General features: G+C 39.1%; 1 protein-coding gene across 10 annotated transcripts in view; it reads left to right on the forward strand.

Annotated features, from left to right (window-relative positions):
• Positions 1–21,368, forward strand: part of Tia1 (TIA1 cytotoxic granule associated RNA binding protein) — a 45,130-nt gene that overhangs the window by 14,808 nt on the left and 8,954 nt on the right. For 3 of the 10 annotated variants that reach the window (XR_003847841.1, XM_029558736.1, XM_029558735.1), the window contains exons 2-9: positions 2,854–2,956; positions 7,229–7,327; positions 9,011–9,065; positions 9,236–9,268; positions 10,484–10,571; positions 15,143–15,218; positions 20,701–20,809; positions 21,197–21,292. Coding sequence is in view for 5 of the 10 variants with exons in the window: in XM_029558736.1 (XP_029414596.1) it covers positions 2,854–2,956; positions 7,229–7,327; positions 9,011–9,065; positions 9,236–9,268; positions 10,484–10,571; positions 15,143–15,218; positions 20,701–20,809; positions 21,197–21,292 (659 nt within the window). In the remaining 5 variants the exon portion in view is untranslated. Of the gene's footprint in view, positions 1–2,853; positions 2,957–7,228; positions 7,328–9,010; positions 9,066–9,235; positions 9,269–10,483; positions 10,572–15,142; positions 15,219–20,700; positions 20,942–21,196; positions 21,293–21,368 lie in introns of all 10 variants that reach the window. The other 7 variants (XR_003847842.1, XM_008823249.3, XR_003847843.1 and 4 more) reach the window with 5 other exon arrangements.

Raw genomic sequence — 21,368 nt, forward strand, 5'->3', positions numbered from 1 at the left:
GTGGTGGCGCACGCCTTTAATCCCAGCACTTGGGAGGCAGAGGTAGGCGGATCTCTGTGAGTTCAAGGCCAGCCTGGTTTACATAGTGAGTTCTAGGACACCTGGGGCTACAGGGAGACCCTGTCTCAAAGAAAAACAAAAAAACAACAACAACAAAAAAATTAGTATTAGGCTTGGGATGTAGGTCAGTTGGTAGAGGGCATGTACCAAGCCCTGGGTCCAATCCCAAGCACCACTTAAAACTGGACATTATTACACATGCCTGTAATCCCAGCACTCAGTATCAGAGGTTTAAGATCTCTGCTGTATAGTGAGTTTGGAGACCCTGTCTTAAAAAGAAAAGTACAGTTGGGTTTGGGTTTGGCTTTGGTTGGTTTTGGTACCTGAGATTGAACCCAGGTTTTCTCATATACTAAGCATGTAGCTCTGCTAGCACTCTGCCATGACTGCATTCCTTTTTTAAAATTAATTATTTTTGTTTTTTTTGGCAGGGGGTTGGTCTTTTTGAAACAGGGTCTTCCTGTAGCCCCAGCTGGCCTGGAACTCATTATGTAGACCAGGCTGGCCTTGATCCTAAAGAGATCTGTCTGTGATTAAAGGCAAGTGCTATCATGCCATGCTGGATAAATAGTTCTTAATCTTTTTTCAAGTATATTTTTTTCTGCCTGCTCTTTTAAATACTTTATTATTTTTTATTTCATGTATATGAGTGTATTGCTTGCATGTATGTAAGTGACCTGTGTTATGCAGTTCCAGCGGTGGTCAGAAGAAGGCATCAAATCCCCTGGAACTGGAGTTACAGAAAGTTGTTAGCTGCCATATGGGTGCTGGGAATAAAACCCCACATCCTCTGCAAGAGCAGCCAGTGCTCCTAACCACTGGAGCCATCTCTCCAGCCTGTCTGCTTGCTTTTTAAATACTGCCTGTTTCTTGGTGCTTTTCCCTTTGCCATCTTATCCCAGTGACCTCACAGTCATAGTGGCTCTGTTGAAAAGTAGGAACTTGCACTCTGGACGGGTATAGGTGTATATTGTGTGGACAGAGTCAATACCTTTCACCACATTCCCTGCTAGACACCTGGCAAGAGAATGCAAAGCTGCAGTTGGAAGACTGTCTTTGGATTTCAGAGTAAACCTTGAACTCTGTAATGTGCCTATAGGTAATCTCATTTGAAAATCCTACAGAAATTTTTAAATCTTGTGAGTGAAGACCATCTTGACAATGTATACTTATAAGTCACTTCTTATTCATGCTGATTAAATTTGTTAGCCATGACTCATACTTTCTGGAATTTTTGGGCTCCCTTGCCCCCTTCTTCCTCTAATCAGTGGTGTTCAGTAATTACCTGTCTTCTTTTTATGAGCATCTACAACTCCCAAGACATAGTTTTTTCATAATTTTCCAAAAACTTGCTCATTGCATTACCAGTCTATAAATTGGAAAATCTTAGGGGAATCATATGAATTAAAAATTGTGAGAAACTAGTGCTCTCATAGTAATATGGAAATAGAAATATTTGCTGTGCTTCCCAGGATTGATTGTATGAAATATACTATATGGTTGAGGTGGGTTTTTTTTGTCTTTTTGAAGCAGCTGTCCTGGAACTCACTATGTAGACCAGGCTGGCCTTGACTACAGGCGTGCGCCACCACACCTGGCTTGGTTGAGTTATAAGTTAGCTTAAAAACTTAGAAATAGCGGGGCGTGGTGGCACACACGCCTTTGATCCCAGTACTTGGGAGGCAAAGACAGGTGGATCTCTGTGAGTTCGAGGCTATCCTGGTCTACATAGCAAGTTCCAGGCCAGCTGGGGCTACAGGGAGATGCTGTCTCAAAATTTAAAAAAAAAAAAAAAAAAAAAACTAATCAAAATTTAAAATTGAGTTGGAGCCAGGTGTGGTGGTGCACGCCTTTGATCCCAGCATTCAGGAGACAGAGGCAGGCGGACCTCTCTGAGTTCAAGGCCAGCCTGGTCTACATAGTGAGTTTCAGCCCAGCTGGGGCTATGGAGAGACTCTGTCTCAAAAAGACCCAAAAAGAAAAAAAATAAGAATTGGAGAGATGGGTCAGCAGTTATGAGCAATAGCTGTTCTTACAGAAGACCCGGGTTCGAATCCCAGCCCCCGCATGGTAGCTAACAACCGTCTGTAACTCCAGTTCCAGGGCATCTGACAACCTCTTCTGTCCTCTTTGGGTATTGCATGACACAGGTGCATGCATATACGTGGAGACAATACATGGCATACACATAAAATAAAAATAATTAAATATTTTTTTAAAGCTTAGAAATACACTATTGATTGAAGTTTGAGACAAGGTCTCATGTATCCCAGGCTGGCCTCCAGCTCTGTGTGGCTGAAGATAACCTTGAACTCCTTGAACCTCCTGCCTCCCACCTCAAGAGTGCCCTGATTACAGGCCGGCTCCACCATACTGGGCTAGACAACAGGTATGGCTTGCAAAATCTTGACTAAAACACATATGTATGTACTTGCTAGCTTTTCCTTGCCTACTAGTGTCTAATGTATTTGTAAATAGCATTCTACATCTTTTTTTTCAAAGAGATCTTGAGGTGTTGACAAACTTGTAGGCTACTCATAAATAATAAAGATCTGCCTGCTACTATTCCCCAAATTGATTTTTCAGCAAGAAACTTTAGAAACACGAAAAAGAAACAAATCTTTTTTTGGCTTTGATAGAGTATCTCACCATGTAGTTCTGACTGGCCTAAACTCAACATGTAGACCAGGCTGGCCTTGAACTTGTGCCTTTCAAGTGTTGAAATTATAGGCGTGAGCCACTATGCTTAGCAAGAAAAATCTAAAATGGTGAATTGTCTTCCTTTTGTTCCAGATACGTGGGCAACCTTTCCAGAGATGTGACAGAAGCTCTCATTCTCCAGCTCTTTAGCCAAATCGGACCTTGTAAAAACTGCAAAATGATTATGGATGTAAGGGTATTCCACTCAGTTTACCTTCTTTTTTTGACATAAGTAAAGCCATTACTCCAAAACTGCTTAATGTCTGCATTCACAGGGACGTTAATTTGTTATTAATCTGTTTGGGCAACCAAGTTTAATTTTTTCTTTTTCTTCCTAGTTTAGTTCTTTTTCTAAGTAAAGGAAGAAACTGAACAAATTTCTAGAGCAGATGGGGATGGGTGTGCATGCACACACTTGTTTTATGATCCATTGAGGCATCAGAATGGTTTTATATGTGATAACAACTGGTTGAATAATCTACAAATTCAATAATTGGGAAATGGGGTAGACTTTTAATAATATAAGGAAAGTGTTTTAGCTTTATTTTTATTTTTTTAAGTTTATTTTTATTATTTATGTTTTGAGGCAAGGTTTTCCTGTAGCCCCAGCTGGCCTGGAATTTGTTATGTAGACCAAGCAGCATCTATCTCGATAGCCTGCTTCTGTTTCCTGAGTGTTAGAATTAAAGGCATGTACCACCATATCTGACTAGCTTTATTTTAAAGGGTTTTTGTTGTATGTCTACCAGACCTTAAAATGCAGAAAGTGCATCAAACTTACTCCTATGATTTATGTTAACTCTGAATAATGTCTAATTTTTTTAAGAAAGTTTTTTTTTATGTGTATGAATATTTTCTGCTTATATGTATGTGTACCATGTGTTTGCCTGGTGTCTACAGAGGCCACGAAAGGCCATTGGATCCCCTGGAACTTAACAGATGGTTATGAGCTACCATGTGGGTTCTGGGAACTGAACCAAGGTCTTGTGGAAGAGCAGCAAGTGCTCTTAGCTACTGAGTCATCTCTCCAACCCTGATACCTAATTTTTTAAAAGTGTTTTTTGTGTATCATATGTATGCAGGTGCACATACCAGTTTTCACCTTCTACACTGGGTTCCTGGGATTGAACATATGTATATGTATGGAAGCCATATGTCAACTCAGGCATCACCTGCCTTGTTTTTGAGACAGGGTTTCTGATTAATCTGGAGCTTCCCAAGTAGGCTAGGCTGGCTGGCCAGTAAGTCTTCGGCTCTGGTATTGCAAGTGCACCCATCACACTGGCTTTTGCACATGGGTTCTAAGGATGGGACTCAGGTCCTTGTGCTTGTATGGCAAGCACTTTGCTGACTGAGCCATCACCTCAATCATAATATCTAAAAGAGGCAATATTTAAAAATTTGTGACTGGGGGCTGGAGAAATGGCTCAGCAGTTAAGAACACTGCTTGTTCTTGCAGAAGACCCAGGTTCAAATCCCAGCACCCGCATGGCAGCTAACAACTGTCCATAACTCCAGTTCCAGGGGATTCCACAGCCTCTTTTGTCCTCCTCAGGCATTGCGTGACACAGGTGCACTTATGTACATGCAGACAATACACTCATACACATAAAATAAAAAATAAAATATATTTTTAAAAAAATTTGTAAACCAGGTGTGGTGGCACACACCTTTAATCCTAGCACTTGGGAGGCAGAGGCAGATGGATCTCTATGAGTTCAAGGCCAGCCTGGTCTACATAGCGAGTTCCAGGACAGCTGGGGCTACAGGGAGACCCTGTCTCAAAAAGACCAAAAAAAAAAAAGTGGTAGTATAGCTCAGTAGATAGAGCATTTTCCCAGCGTACATTAGATTCTAGGTTTGATCCACTGTACTGTGAAAACAAGTTTGTTTTTTTTATCATTTTTTAAAAAAATTTTTAATAACTACATGATTAGAAGCATTTCATTACAGCTTTAACATATTCAGTAACACACTCCAGAGCAAGAGTACATCTCTTTCACAGTGGCTGTAAGTTTCTAGGTTCACAGTTGAATTAATACCGTTATACAATATTGAACTCAGTATAAGCCCTGTAAGACATAAAATTGAATGAGTTTTTAACCTTTAAAAAAGATCTCCATTTCATTTGAGAATATATTGTTCCTTGCAGAAAGACATTGTTTTTGCTACTAACGCTGAGATGTTGGTGCATGCATCTCGAATCTGTATCTGATTATTACTAGTCATAATTGGTTGTACTTGGATCCGTGGCACCTGTGTATTATGTATATAAAGTCATCAGGTAGATTTCACTGGTAATGTTTATCACCTCTACTAATTAACATGACGTAAATTTCTATGCTTCCTCCTCAAATACAATACATTTTTTAAAATTTGTTGATTTTGTGTGTGTGTGTGTGTGTGTGTGTGTGTGTGTGTATATCACACAGCATCCCAAACCATCTTATTCAACTATACACCCATTTCCCAGATGGCACCCACCCATAGCCTCCCTCCCCCCACTAGAGCCCTTATACTCCGATATCCCTGCTGACCCCCAGCCATTCCCCACTACTTGCCCTCCTGTTGAATCTAGTCAGCCTATCTGTTGAATCTAGTCAGCCTATTTAAGAGGTCTTTGTTTTAGGAAGGTCAGCTGTTCCTCATCTAACAGCAGTCAGTTGTCAATATTCCTTTAGATAAGATTGGGGTCTGCTGTTCATTTTCCCAGTTCTATGCTGGGTTACTATCTGGGAGTCCCTTTGGCCACCCTGGCCAACAACTCAAAAGAAGGTGTCTCCTATCTGGCATTGTTGCTTGTTATGTAGCCTTTAGCTATACATATGGACTGAAAACAAGTTTTGATTGGACAATTTTTTTATTTGCTGAAGGGAAATCCTTTTTTCTGCAGGAAAGAAAATCAAATATGTGTAGCTGTTACATTCTTTCTTGTTATATTTCAGTTTATGGTTGTCTGTGTCTGTATCTGTGTGTGTCTGTGTGTATGTGTATGTGGGGACACGTGCCATAGCATGTGTGTGGAGGTCAGAGAAATCAGTTCTCTCCTTCTACAGTGGGTTCCTGGGATTGAACTTAAGCTTCCAGGTTCTTTTTCACGAGCTGAGCCATCTTCCCAGCCCCTGCTAATCACATTCTAATGGACATTGATCTTTGTAACAATTCCCATTAAGTATATCATTAGTTTTGCATGTATGAAGTTCTCAATAAAGTTTTTGTAAAAGTTTTTTAAAAAAAGTATATCATTAGTTTGAATAATGTAGTTTTGAATAATGCAGTTTAAAAATGTAGTCCAGGATGACCTGGAACTTGCTGTATTGACCAGGATAGCCTCAGTTCTCCTGCCTCAGCTCATTATTCTTGGGATTACAATGTGCCACCACAGCCTGGCTTCTAGTTTGGTTTGAGATAAGGCTTATATAACTCAGGCTGGTTTCAAACTCGAGATTGTTTTGCCTGTCTCTTGAGTGTTAGTTTGAGAGATATGCACCTCCACACCCAGCGTCTCAAAATTTGTTTAGGCTGAAAGAGTGTTTAGTAACAAAATAATGAATTTCATGTTTACCTCTATGCTCTATTAGTTTCCTTTAATAATTCTCCTTAAGAAGTAATATAAAGTCATTTGGTATTTTGAACTAATAAATTCAAATTATTGGATTTTTTTTTCTGCTTTATCATAAAACATCTTAAAGCCAGGTGATAATGCCTGCCTGTCATCACATAACTCAGGAGACAGGTAGGAGGATCACTCCAAGTTGGAGGCCATATCCTAGTTAACATAGCAAGTTCCCGGCCCCCTGAGGTGTAGGGAAAGTGTCAATCAGTTAGTTAGTCAAACATCTTGGTTTGGACTGGAGGCATACTGAGTGGTAGAGGGCTTCCTTAGCATGCTCAAGGCCCTGGGTGGGGTGGGAGACAGAGGCAGGCGACAGAGGCAGGCGGATCTCTATGAGTTCAAGGCCAGATTGGCCTACATAGTGAGTTCTAGGCCAGCTGGAGCTACAGGTAGACCCTGTTTAAAAAAAATAAAATAAAATAAACCAAAAAAAAAAAAAAAACAAAAAAAAAAAAAAACCCAAAAAAAAAAAAAACCAAAAAAAAAACAAACCCAAAAAAAACAAGCTTGAGAAGGTTGGCCAAGATTTTCTTTTACATAAATGAGAAGCAATAAGATGTGTAAGTTTATAGCAATAAAGAATAGCATATATGTGGGGGTGTAGCTTATGGTAGAGCATTTGTCTAGCTTGTATGTCTAACAGGTGCAAGGGTCTGGGTTTGATCCACAGCACTACAAAAAGGAATCAAGAGATAGAGAGCAATCACAGTGTTTACTTTTTTATATAAAAATTTACTTGTGGAATGAGCTGTTCATTCTCCATGGCCTGATAACTAAAGGGTATAAAAGTTAAGAAAATATCTTTTTTTGATGGAAAAATAAGCTTAAAATTGACTTGTGTTTCTCCAACAGACAGCAGGAAATGACCCATACTGTTTTGTGGAGTTCCATGAGCATCGTCATGCAGCTGCAGCCCTGGCTGCTATGAATGGTCGGAAGATAATGGGTAAGGTAAGCTATCAGAACTACAGAAGGTGGTTTGCACTGGAATTCTTTTTTTCTTATCTTGCCTCTACCTCCCTAGTGCAGGGATTCAGGTATGCCACCATGCCTACTTTCATGCGATGTCTGAGGTGGAGCCAGGGACACTCTACAAAAGAGCTCATCCCCAACTCTTGCAGTAGAGCATTTTAAGTTGTAGAGCCAAGCATGGTGGCATACACCTTTGATTCAGTGGCAGAAGGAAGTGGATCTCTGTGAGATCAAAGCACAGCCTGGTCTACGTAGCATGTTCCAGGCCAGCTGGGAATGCAGGGAGAACCAGTCTCAAAATGACAAAACAAAATTTTAAGTTATGTATCATTTTGTTTCTGTTTTAGAACCATTATCTTTTAATGGCAAAAGGTCAGTTACTCATATTAATACTAAAAGGTAGGATGTAGATCAGAGATCTATGTTTATGTTAACTTTTCCCCATGGTGCTATGCACAGGTGAAGTACTAAAATAATGACTGAGCTACTCAAGTTTGGATGAGACTATAGTAACACTGAGTGCTAGCGGAAAAGAGGTACCTTTCGCTAAAAAAAGTATTTGAGGGGCTGGAGAGATGGCTCAGTGGTTAAGAGTACTGACTGCTCTTGCAGAGGACCCGGGTTTGATTCCCAGCACCCACATGGCGGCTACAAACCGCCCTTAACTCCAGTTCCAGGGGAATCTGATGCCCTCTTGTAACCTCTGCGGCATTGCACAACATGAGTGCACTCAAATACATGTAGGCAATACACTCGTATACATAAAATAAAAGATTAAAAAAATTTTTTTCAAAAACTATTTGAGCTATGCATGGGCATGGTGGCGTATGCCTTTAATCCCAGCACTCTGGAGGCAGATCTCTGTGAGTTTGAGGTCAGCCTGGTTTATATAGCGAGTTCTAGGCCAGCCAGGATTTCATAAAGACAATTTATTTGAGGGACTGGAACTAATGCTCAGCACTTAAGAGCACTGGCTCCAGGTTCAGTTTCCAGCCTCCACATGGCAGATCACAGCCATCTGTAATTTCTGTTCCAGGAATCCAACATCCCCTTGGCCTCTATAGGCAGGTGTTATATGCACATAGTGCACAGATGTACATGCAGGCAGAACACCTAAACACATAAAATAAAAATAAATCTTTTTAAAACATTATTTGAAAAAACACAAAGATTTAGAAAAATTAAAGTTTAGTCTGGTGTGGTAGTACATGCCTTTGATACCAGGAAAACAAAACAATCTAAAAAAAAAATGTTATTTGAACATTTGCAGAGATGTGATTAGAATTAGTCAAAATTATCCAACTGGACTTGGTGGCGTAGGCCTGTAATCCCAGCTACTCTGGATGCTAAGGCAGGAAAATTGCCAGTTCAAGGCCCTGAGGCCACAGAGTGAGTTCAAGCTCAGCCTGGGTAACTTAGTAACCTATTTCAAACTTTGGAAATGGGTGGGGGATGGATATATGGCTTAGTGGTAGAGCACTTGTATAGCATTTGTGAGGCTCTATGTTTATCCCCCAGTACCAACACACAAAAAATGTTTTTAACATAAATGTAGGTCAAATGATGAATATTGAAGCTTTAACTAGAACAGATATCCCCTTGAATGTTTCCTCATGTGATTATGAGCTTTATTTTTATGGAGTATAAATACAATTTTTTTAGGAAGTCAAAGTGAATTGGGCAACAACCCCCAGCAGTCAAAAGAAAGATACAAGCAGTAAGTACACTTGATACCCTATGGACATTTGTTTTATTACACCCAGTAGTTTATTGTAAAGCATATAAACATCATACATGTTTGCAGTAATATTTTGATCGTTATCCTAAGATATGATTTAATGTGTTTGTGTTAATAAATTTAAGAACAAATCTAATCTTTGTCATCAGGTAGTACCGTTGTCAGCACACAGCGTTCACAAGGTAATTGTATCTTCTTAAACATAAAATGAAATCTCTTGAAAGGGTATTCACTAACCACCTGAATTTTTTTGATGTTGGTTGGGGGAGGGGGGGCCGAAGGATCTCGTGTTTCTATTTGTCTCTGGAAGTATTCTCCCCCTTCTTCCCAGTGTTGACCAAGTGTGGCTTATCCACTATTTTGTTGCTAGTTAAAGCTTTCTGTCCCCCTTGGTAGCAGCTGATGTCTTAGAAATACTTTCACCAACTAAAGGGCAAGATACCCTACTTCCTTCATTGAGGTCACCTGGGCTTCATACCCAGATCTTCCAAGAGCCCAAGTTGCTCCTGAAACAGTGTTTCCGGAAGAGCAACCCAGTACGTTGCTCAAGGCCTGCCAAATAGGGGTAACTTTTCTTTCCAAATATATTTTGTCAAAATTGATGTATGTATGTGTCTATTTAAAGTGTTCATCCAGCAAGTTTGCATTTTCAAATGTTTCTTTTTTTGAGAATTGTCTTTAAAAAAAAACTTCACATATGGGATGGTTATTTCTCTCCGATGCTTTTTGATGGTTCTGATATGAAGAAGGGATTACTGTTTTCATTCTGTTGCCTTCAGTCTTAGTTCACTTGCACATGGATTCACATAAACTGAATGGTGTAATGTCTGGGCAACCAAAACTGTTGGCTTTTGAGAAAACTGTCAAATACTTTAACATCAAACTGTTGCAATGCAAGGTATTTCTTTGATTGTTCTTCACAAAATAATGACTAAATCAAGTATGTTGTGTAGCTAGCTTTAGTCAATGGCCTTAACTTAGGCAAATCTAGTCTATGTAACTCACAATACCACTATTTTATTATAATTTATAAAGCCTAAATGTAGTGGTGAAATGAATAAAAGTAAACTATTAGAACAATAGCTAAGTTTTAAGAATTATTGCAGAGATGAAACTTGTTAGTATTATTAGTTTATTCCTTAGACTCTTGTATTGACTGTAGTAGACATGTAGTTGTCAGTTCCCTTTAGTTATCAGTCTTTTTAAAAGAATCTTTCTTGTGTTGTTACCTTGATTTATTATGTTTAAAGTTGATAGGCGTTTTATAGATAGGATAGTGCTTTATTTTTACTTTATTATAATCTGTACATTATTTTAAGAATAATTGGATCAATTTTAGTATTTTTAAGTTCTGAAGTTGTATTTTTCTTTTCACTTCCCCTTCCTTCCTTTATAAGATCATTTCCATGTGTTTGTTGGTGACCTCAGTCCAGAAATTACAACAGAAGATATCAAAGCAGCTTTTGCACCATTTGGAAGAATTTCGTAAGTAACGAAAGATAAATGAAGTGCTTTTAATAAGTGTTACAATTAATGTCCAAGTTCACAACACTTAAATATAGTGTGTTCCATTGTTTAGAGATCATTCAAGGACTTAACAGCAAAGATTGTGTTCCTACCATTGAATACCTCTTTGATCTTTGGTTGTCTTCAAATCCTTCAAATCCTTCAAATCAGTTAGCAGTAGTTTTTGAGACTGTCATTGTGCATATTATAGTTCCTCATGTAGGTGTTTGCTAGTTTACTAATAATCTTTGGTAATTTTGTGCAATGATTAAAGAAGTTATTTGGGCACTTGAATGATATCCTGCATTTTCTCATAGAGATCCATCTGCCTCTGCCTCCCAAGTGCTGGGGTTAAAGGCATGTGCCACCATGCCAGGCCCTGATATTAATTATACATTTTAGACCCTTGTTCATCATAGAACTTAAAATGTTTGAAAAGTATGCCAGGCTATGTAAGAATAACAAGCTGTTTTTGATATTTACTTAGGAATAATTGTTGAGTTCATGGAAGGTTTTTAAGGTGTTCTGATTCCTTTGTTATTGTGTCATTAGAAAACTATTGAAAAGGAAATTCCAGCTGTGGTAGGTCTGAACAAATGAACAGCAGAAGCAAGATGAGGAGAGTGGAAGGAGGTGCCAGTAGCACTTGGCTGAATTTTGAGGTTTTCACTGAGGACTTGCAGTTGGCAAGAGGGTTTCCATGAGTAGTGATCCAGGAAGGGCCACCTTGAAGGGCAAGGACAGGACTGGGCTTCCAAATAGACTTTTCTGTTACAGGACATTCTCCTTTGTGAGAACTGGTTAAGAAAATAAGTAAGGTTTTAATTCTTGTTTGATTGTCCTAACTGCCTTAGGATTTCAGTAATGATTGATTGCTTTCAAATGTCTAGATTTGGAGGGTTTTATCTCAGCTTTTGGCCTCTGAAAAGCTCTGAAAATGTATGCAGAATTTTTGGGGTTTTCATTTTGCTGAGAATCTTTATAAATTTAATCCTATCCTGAGAGAAGTTATAGGACTAGAAAAGACTTAAGAGTCCTGCTCCAAGCCAGGCATGGTGGTGCATGTCTTTGATTCCAGCACTCAGGAGGCAGATGCAAGCCAATCTCTGAAATCAAGGCCAGCCTAGTCTACATAGCAAGTTCCAGGCCAGCTGGGGCTACAGGAAGACCCTGTCTTTGTTTTTTAAAGGAGTCCTGTTCTAATCTTTCTGTTCTGAGTAAGTCCTGTTGGAAAAAAGTAAGAGTTGAATATATTTCAAGACTGACATTTCCTAGAGCATTAAAAAGGAAAAGCTTTTTCTAACATTGTGAACCAATGAAGTAGCTATTTCAGTGAATATTTTATTTTGATTGAGGTATCTTTTCTGATAAGAATTCTAATTGTAAGTAGAGATTAGACTATGATTGCTTACTAACTAGTCAAGGGCCAATGAGATGATTCATCAGGGTAAGGGTCCTTGCTGTCAAGTCTGACCTGAGTTTGATTCCTGTGATTCACACAATGGAAGGAGAGAACTGATTCGGAAAAATTGTTCTCTAACCTTCACATGCTCATGCACACACACACACACACACACACACACACACATAAAATATATATGTATGTATTTATATATTATATATGTTATATAAGTATTTATTGTTGGTAAGCTGGGTATTGGTGGGTTCATGCCTTCAATTTCAATACTCTGGAGGTACAGACAGACAGATGTGAAATGGGAAGCTAGCCTGGTCTATATAGCAAGTTGTAGGCCAACTGAGGCTACAAGGAGAGTCTGTCTCAAAAAAACAAGAAACATAGCCAGGTGTGGTGGCGCACACCTTTAATCCCAGCACTTGGGATGCAGAGGCAGGCAGATCTTTGTGAGTTTGAGGTCAGTCTGATCTACATAGTGAGTTCCAGGCCAGCTGGGGCTACAGGGAGACCGTCTTAAAAAGACCCCCCAAAAAAAAAAAATGCGGGGTGTGGTGGCACATGCCTTTAATCTCAGCACTGAGGCAGGCGGATCTCTGTGAGTTCAAGGCCAGCCTGGTCTCCATAGCGAATCCAGGCCAGCTGGAGACCCGGTCTCAAAAAAGACCCCACCACCACCACCAAAAAATAAAAAATAAAAACAAAACAAAAAAAGTACTGGTATTGGTAAAGTTAAATTGACCTTCACGCTTAGTTTCATGACTTTGGAATATTAAAAACTAATATTTTTCTTTTGTTAAACATGTTTACATCATATTTTTAGCCTGTGGACTTTTTAAAAAAGTTTTTGCTTTTGTGTATTTGTATGTGTTCTGTATGTATATGTGGGCACATGTGTGCACGTTTGTAAAGAGCAGAGGTTGACATCAAGTGTTTCTCGATTACATTCCACCTTATATATTGAGGCAGGGTCTCTCATTTGAACCCAGAGTTCACCAAGTCCACTGGTCTAAACAGCTAGCCCTGGGAATCCTCTTTCTCTGGCTCCCAGACACTGGGATTACAGGTGGGCTGCCACACCCACCTGGCATTTATGTGGGTCTTAGGGATCCAGATTCAGGTCTTTATGCTTACATGACATGTGGTTTATCTGCTGGGCCATCTCCCAGCTTCAGTGAATTTTCGTGTGTGTGTGTGTGTGTGTGTGTGTGTGTGTGTGTGTGTATGTGTATCCCTTAGTAAGGCCTTTCATTGATAAAGTATGTGCTTGACATTTAGCCTTTACAAGGAGTTAGCTTTCTTAAATATAAAAGAAACGTTTAACAGTTGATAACACATAGCATTTTCCTATTGTTTTTGCTATGTTTTTTTTTTTGTTTTTTTTTTTTTCTTTTTGAGACAGGGTCTCTCTGCAGCCCCAGCTGGTCTGGAACTCTATATAGACCAGGCTGGTCTCGAACTCACAGAGAGATCCACCTGTCTCTGCCTCCTGAGTGCTGGGATTAAAGGCATGCACCACCATGCCCAGCTGGTTTTTTTTTTTTTTAAGAACTTTATTCTTTAAAATAGTTTAAAATAAATAACAAAGGATCCCAGGCCTTCAGAAAGGTGGGAGGGGAATCTACTGCATTTTGCACTCAGGCACATCTTTTTTGGTTTCTGGGGGTTTTTTTTGGTCTTTTTGGGACAGGGTTTCCCTGTAGTCCAGCTGGCCTGGAACTCAAAGAGATCCGCCTGCCTCTGCCTCCCGAGTACTGGGATTAAAGTCATGCACCACCACACCTGGCTGTGGTTTCTGTTTTTTTAAAGGAGGCAGGTTGATAACTGTTGAAGCACTCCTACAGTAGATAGATAACTTTCTGTAGGCAGCTTACACAATGCTCAATTTATAGAAAGTGTAGGATAAGTGGTGGTCTATTAAAATGTAAAAAACAATACTTTCCTTAATTTTTGTAGCTTAAACCCTGCCTGTTCATTGAGTTTAGTCCATCTAGCAAATTTTGATATAAAAGTAAATTAAGTACCAAATTAAATGCATGTAAATTTCTATATATTAAGAAGTGGCTTACATTAGTTTTCTCTAATCACCAGCACCTGTTCATCATTTGACTACACTTAATAAATCACTTCTAAATAGATCTAAGATATTTTTGTGTATACTTAAAATTACATTGCATGGCTTTCTGACTTGGGTTCTTGTTGTAAGTGTCTTTTGTTTATGTGTCCTGAGAGAATAAGCATTGTGGCATACCTGGCTAACCTAAAAGCAGATTGCCTGGGAAGCACAATTTGAGTCCCATTTTTTGAGGTATGGCATTTTAGCTATCATGGCTGGGTCTTTACTCAATCTCAAATAATAGGGCTCTGGTTATTTTGCAGAGTGCCTCTGAAGAAGGGACAGGATTGCCCTGGCTAACCACAAGCTACTGTTCACAGTGGATAAATGTTGGCGTGCTTTTTTACATAGTGACTTTTGAAAATTTTGTTTTCATATCTTACAGTTTCCAGTCAGTCTTAATATGAATGCTATTATGAAATTCAGTATCAATTATTTTCTCATAGTTTAAAAGTAAAATGTGCATCTAGTATTTTTCTTCGTTGATTTAACATTTCTGAAAATATCAGGTTCTCAAAATTTACCCTAGCCCAAAAGGGGCTATGGCTACCTCTGAGAAAATGAAATAATTAGTTTGAGAGTATACAACTTTTTAATCTTTTAGTTTCCAGTTTTCTGTTTTAATTTTTAAATGATTAGGTAGAATGTGATGCCAAACAGCAAATTATAAATTGTCTGGTTAAAGAAAGCCATTCATTTGTTATACCTGAGAACCTTATAATTGACTAAGTAATTTGTGTGAGTAGCTGCTTCCACCATGTTTACTGTTTAAAAGTTTATAAAACATTATGAAGTGGGAAATAGTTTCTTTAAAATCTGGACTTATATTTGTTACTGATTTGCGTGCCTACAAAAATAAGCCTCATTTGTCAATATATGTTTTATAGAATAAAAGGTGAATTTATGTTAAAAATTTACTTTTAATGAATGTAAAGCATGAAAATGAGTTGTGTATGTAATTCTAATTTTATATCCAGAGGACAGTTTAAAAACCTCAATTTCTGCTCTTTCTGTTTTCAGAGATGCCCGAGTGGTAAAAGACATGGCAACAGGGAAATCAAAGGGATATGGCTTTGTCTCCTTTTTCAACAAATGGGTGAGCGAAATCAGCAGTCCATAGTGCTGTAGAATGAACTATGAAAGCACTCAGGTTGCTTTAATCAATCTTTTTTTTCTATTGTATACTCATTTCACTGATAATTAGCACCTGATGCATGCAAAATACTGATAATATCTTTTAAAATATGCAAAATAAAAATGCTTACAGCTAAAAACTGAGATTGAGAATGTCAGGGCCAATAGGATGGCTCAGCAGGTAAAGGTGCTTGTCTCAAGCCTGATGACTTGACTTTAATCCCTGGAACCCATGTGGTGGAAGAAGAGGACTGACTCCTGCAATTTGGCTTCTGTTCTCTGACTTCTACCTGCATTGCATGTGTGAGTGAGCACACGTACACACTAAAAAACTAGGCATGATAGTGCATGCCTTTAATCTCAGCACTTGGGAGGCAAAGGCAGGTGGATCTCTGTGAGTTCAAGGCCAGCCTGGTCTACATAGTGAGTTCCAGGCCCACTGGGGCTAGGGGCTACAAGGAGACCTTGTCTCAAAAAGACCCCCAAATTTAAAAAAAAAAAAAATAAAAGTAAGAAAGGAAAGGGTACTGCATAAAACCAGGTCGAAAGATGCACTCATGTAAATTCTAGCATCAGGAAGATGGAGGCAGGAGGATCAGGCTTTTTTTTTTTTTTCTTTGAGACAAGGTCTTACTGTGTAGCTCTGGCTGGTCTCTGCCTCCTGAGTGCTAAGATTAAAAATGTGAGTTACCATACTCTTCACCAAGGATGATCAGAATGTTAAAGGCATCTTCAGCTATATAATGGGTTCAAGGCCAGCCAGGGAGACATGAGTCCCTGTCAAAAAAGATGGGGGGAGGGGAGGAGTGCAGCAGGAAGGAAGGCTTACTTAAGGTTAATTTACTGTCTTAATAGTTCCATGATATTTAAAAGTAATAAGATGTCTCCAGGTGTGGTGGCGCACGCTTTTAGTCCTAGCATTTGGGAGGCAGAGGCAGGCGGATCTTTGTGAGTTCGAGGCCAGCCTGGTCCACGTAGTGAGTTCAGGTCAGCTGGGGCTACAGGGAAACCCTGTCTCAAAAGGACAAAAAAAAAAAAAGTAGTAAGATACCCTAATTTAAAATGTATATTACTGTATTTGAGTGCCTCCTGTCATATTTCTTCATTCTATAAACACTGAATGTCCCTTTGTATAGGCTTCAAATTTTCTGGGTTTTACCAGCTATAGTGGCCCACACACCTTTAGTCCCAGCAGTTGGGAGGCAGAGTTTGTGGGGTGGGGGTCCTCTATGAGATCAAGGCCAGCCTGGTCTACATAGCAAGTTCCAGGCGGCTGTGGTTACAGGGAGATCCCATCTCAAAACAGAACAAATTTTCTGGGTTTTGCAGAAAAAAGAAGGATATTTTGGTTATTGATTATAGAAGTTTCCACATGTGTTGGTAGGTTGAAAGTTAATTTGTGTAAAAAGGAAGGGAGCATGGGGGCATGTTTGTGTAAATGTTCTTGTTTGTGTTTCCCCATAGGAGTAAATAAAAAACTTTAAATAGCATTTCCTGTTCAAAGGTTGATGTTGGGAACTTGGCTGGTCGAGCAAAACATTGTTCTACTTTGTAATGATTTAATAATTATTTTAAAGATTTTTTTAGTATGGTCACTTGAGGTTTAAAGCAGTTAAATGCTAGCCTGTAATCCCAGCACTTGGTAGGTAAAGGCAGGAGGATCAGGAGTTCAAGTCCAGCCCAGATTACAAGAGACTGTCTCGAAAAAAAAAAAACAGGCAAAGAAAAATATCTTGGTTAAATGAAGCAGGATCACACGTGCAAAAACGTGAGGGTAAATGGCAAGAGAATTTATATGCACAAATTTGCAGTGTTTAACAGGGATTTATTAACCTTTCGTTGTTTATATTATGGCTAGTGGTCGTTGAAAGTAAGTACAAAAGCATTGCACCTTCTGTATTAGAATGCCCTCGAGTATGCCATGAAAAAATTTTCATAGGCATGAGGGTGCATGTGTGTAATCTGAGCACTGGAAGACTAAGGCAGGAGGATGGAGATTTCAACTGCAGGTATGACAAGACCCTGCCTCAAAAAATGAAAAGGGCTGGGAATCAGGTAGGTCAGTACTAGAGTGCTTACTAGAGTTTTTGAGGACCTGAGTTTGATTTTCAGCAGTGTAAAAATTAATTAATTTTTAAAGATTTCTCATAGTACAAATTTTTTAATAAATTGTTTTAAGATTTTTTTTCTTTTAATTGTGTGTGTGTGTGTGTGTGTGTGTGTGTGTGTGTGTGTGTGTATACACATGTGTGCTGGTATTTCTGGAGGCCAGAAGATGATCTCAGATCCCCCTGAATCTGGAGTTACTGATGGTTGTAATCAGCCTGGTGTGGGTGCTAGAAACCAAACTTAGATCTTCTGCAAGAGCAGTATGCATTCTTAACCTGTAAGTCATCTCTCTAGCCCTAAAGTTATTTAGAAAGGCTTGTCTGACTATAGTAAATAGAGAATATGAAATAGATGTCATTTTCTTCTCCCCCACCCCTTCTTTTTTTCTTTTATTGTTCGGTGCTGGGGATTGAATCCAGGGCTTCCAGTATACTAGGCAAGCCTTCTACCACTAAGCTAAATACCCAGTGAGATATGTCATTTTTTTTTTTTTGGATGACTCCCAAGTCTTTGCTATGATATGTTATGATAGAATGGCCCCTTCTGAGTCTTCCTATATATGTGGTCTCTTTGCAGCTATGCAAATAATGGTAGATTGCCACACCTTTTAGAGCCTGTGTCTACTTACACTAATCTAATCTCTTGATTATTCCTAAGAATGTTTAGAAGCTAAGTAGTCACTGTAGCTTGCTTGTAGTTATTTGTCTAAAATTTACTATCTAAATTTAAATTTTTCTATAAAAATATACGTATGGTAGGCTAGAGAGATGGCTCAGCAGTTAAGAGCACTGACTGCTCTTGCAGAGGACCTGGGTTCAATTCTCAGCACCCACATGGTAGTTAACAACTATTTGTAACACCAATTCCAGGGGACCTGACACCTTCTTCTGACCTCCAAGGACCTTGCACATCATGGGTGCACTTACATGCAAGCAATACACTCATGCACATAATATGAAAATAATAAATAAATAAAATGTATGTATATATATTTATTTTTTTGTCTTTTTGAGACAGGGTCTCCCTGTAGCCCCAGCTGTCCTGGAACTCACTATGTAGACCAGGCTGGCCTTGAACTCACAGAGATCTGCCTGCCTCAGCCTCCCAAGTGCTGGGATTAAAGGCATGCACCACCACACCCATCAAAATATATATTTTTAAATATTTTATTATTTTTATTTTATGTGTATGTGTGTATTGCCTGCATGTATCACGCAATGCCCACGGAAGACAGAAGAGGCTGTTGGATCCCCTGGAACTGGAGTTACAGACAGTTGTTAGTTGCCATGTGGGTGCTAGGATTCAAACACAGCTCTTCTGCAAGAACATTCAGTGTTCTTAACCGCTGAGCCATCTCTCCAGCCCCAATAAAATATTTTTTTAAATTTACATTTGGTAGCCGGGTGTGGTGGTACACACCTTTAGTCCCAGCACATGGGAGGCAGAGGCAGGCCAATCTCTGTGAAATCAAGGCCAGTCTGGTCTACATAGCAGGTTCCAGGCCAGCTGGGTTTATAGGGAGACCTTGTCTCAAAAGAAAAAAAAATTTACATATGGCTAGCAAGTTCAGCAAGCTAAGAGAATCCACATTGAATGTTGATCAGCTGTTGTCACTGCATTGCTGTGTTGCTAGACTGTTTGAACTTGTGTCTTTCCTACATCCAGTGAAATTTGTGTGAGAAAGTAGGAAAAGTAGGTAAGCCTCTAAAGCTGGGTGAAATAAGCTATAATTTTAAAACAGAAGCAAAGAATTATCTTTCTTTTTTGTTTTTTGGTATGTTTGAGTCAAGTCCTGCTGTGTGGCCTGGAACTTGTTATGTTGACCAGGTTGATCTTCAACTTGGAGTGAGCCCCCTGCCTCTGTCTCTTGAGTGTTGGTTTTATAGGAGTGAGTCACCTTACCCAGCTTGTTGACAGTTGAGAAGACATATACTTGATCATGCACATGACCCATCTACCAAATACACAATTTTTTTCTTAGAAAATCAAAATAATAATGTAGTTGTGCTTTATTGTTAATCACAAACAACATAGTACTTTAAAAGGTAGAAAATGCTTTATAGGCCAAGTGTGGTGTCGCACGCCTTTAATCCCAGCACTCGGGAGGCAGAGGCAGGCGGATCTCTTGAGTTCAAGGCCAACCTGGTCTACATAGAGAGTTCCAGGACAGCTGGGGCTGCAGGGAGACCCTGTTTCAAAAAGACAAAAAAAAAAAAAAAGCTTTATAATTTATATTGATAGCTACTATTATTTTAAATTTCTTAGAGGGTTGGTTCATAGGTATTTTTATTTAGGCAAGTAAATTGAAGGTATGGGTGTGCTAGAAACTTTTTATTTTCCCATTTGAGCTTATTGAATATGTAGGTGTTACTGTAGATAAAACTCTCTTCTCCATGCATATCCATGATAACTGAAATCTGGTGGTCTTCACTAGGTGTCTCTCAGATATTGTAGGCTTGCCGTGTCTTAGCTAGAATTATCTGTTTACTCTCAGCCTTGTTCTCTACTCTCCTGCAGGCTTTCTCATTTCCTGTCCTTTCACCTTCCCAAGCAAGGACTTAGGGATTGTCTCTGATTGGCCCCTTTTGGTTTACAAGTCTTCCCATTCCAACCTATTGTCTCTCCATATCATCCACTGATACCACACTACTTGTGGTCAGAAGCATTTTTTTAAAAAAATTCTGGATGTTGGAGTAATGCTGCATAAAGTGTCTTCTTGGTTTTACTACCCAGCGCTCTAAACCACCTGCCTCCAAGCATTGGTCTTTTTCAAGCATAGATCAGGACTTCATCTTGGAATCTTCTAGTTCTGTTCTCTGGCACCTTTCCTTTTTGCTTACTTGGATTCTGATATTAGTCCTTTCCACATGCTCTTTCAGTCCATACAAGACTATCTTTGTAGTCTTTTCCACCAGTGGTGCTTTCTTCCCCATTGTTTTGACTTGATTAGCTTCAAAAAGGCCTTCCCTACCCAAGCCTCCTAGCATGCTATGCCATGTTACTCATCTGAGCCTGTTGTTTCTGTTATGGTGCTTATCACAATTTGTAATTACTCTGTCACCCCAAAGAATGTAAGATCCATGTAAGTATGTGAGCCATGAGTACTGCTGCACTGTATCCTTATTTCCATTTAGGGTTCCCAAACTCTGTTACCAGGTAAAGGTAATTTGAAAGCAATAATGCATTTTGAAATCTTACATCGTATAATTCATAAGGCATTTTCACTTAAAAAAAAAAAATCTGTGAAGGGCACCAAATGTTCTCTACTGCTAAAAACTGTTTATAATGTTAATTAATTGTGGCTTCTTTGTTGTTTCTAATGTTGTGCGGAACAGGATGCCGAAAACGCCATTCAGCAGATGGGTGGCCAGTGGCTTGGTGGAAGACAAATCAGAACTAACTGGGCAACCCGAAAGCCTCCAGCTCCAAAGAGTACATATGAGTGTAGGTGCATTGGAGAAGAAAAGAAATGTGGAATTTTGGAGAAAAATACACTAGATTTTAAATGTTAGAGCTGTTCCCGGAGACTTATTGCAGAAATAGATGAGAAGCAAATCAAGACTACTGTTCAAAAATGTACTTAGCTTTCATTTTTGTAATTTTAAATAATTATATTATCTCTAATGTCAAGTCTCCTATTAAATAGAGAATATGGGGTAATTTTTTAATGTGCTCTCGTGGGAGGCTAATCCTAAACTACAAAGTAATTATGTGTTTTATAGACATTTTGATCAAGGAAAACATTGCCAATATAGTAGTGTAGTTAATTTAGCTTCTCTTCTTATGAACACATGTGATGAATTGAAGATACAAAACATTCTGTCTTGCCAGCAAACACCAAACAGCTGTCATACGATGAGGTTGTGAGTCAGTCGAGCCCCAGCAACTGCACTGTATACTGTGGAGGGGTGACATCGGGGCTGACAGGTATGGAAGTGGCCTGTGTGGCATCCTCAAACTGTCTTCTAAACTAAAAGCTTTGTATTTGTAGGTTTTTAAATAC

This window comes from Nannospalax galili, unplaced genomic scaffold (genome assembly GCF_000622305.1).
Source record: "Nannospalax galili isolate Female #2095 unplaced genomic scaffold, S.galili_v1.0 scaffold269, whole genome shotgun sequence".
Taxonomy (NCBI): domain Eukaryota; kingdom Metazoa; phylum Chordata; class Mammalia; order Rodentia; family Spalacidae; genus Nannospalax; species Nannospalax galili.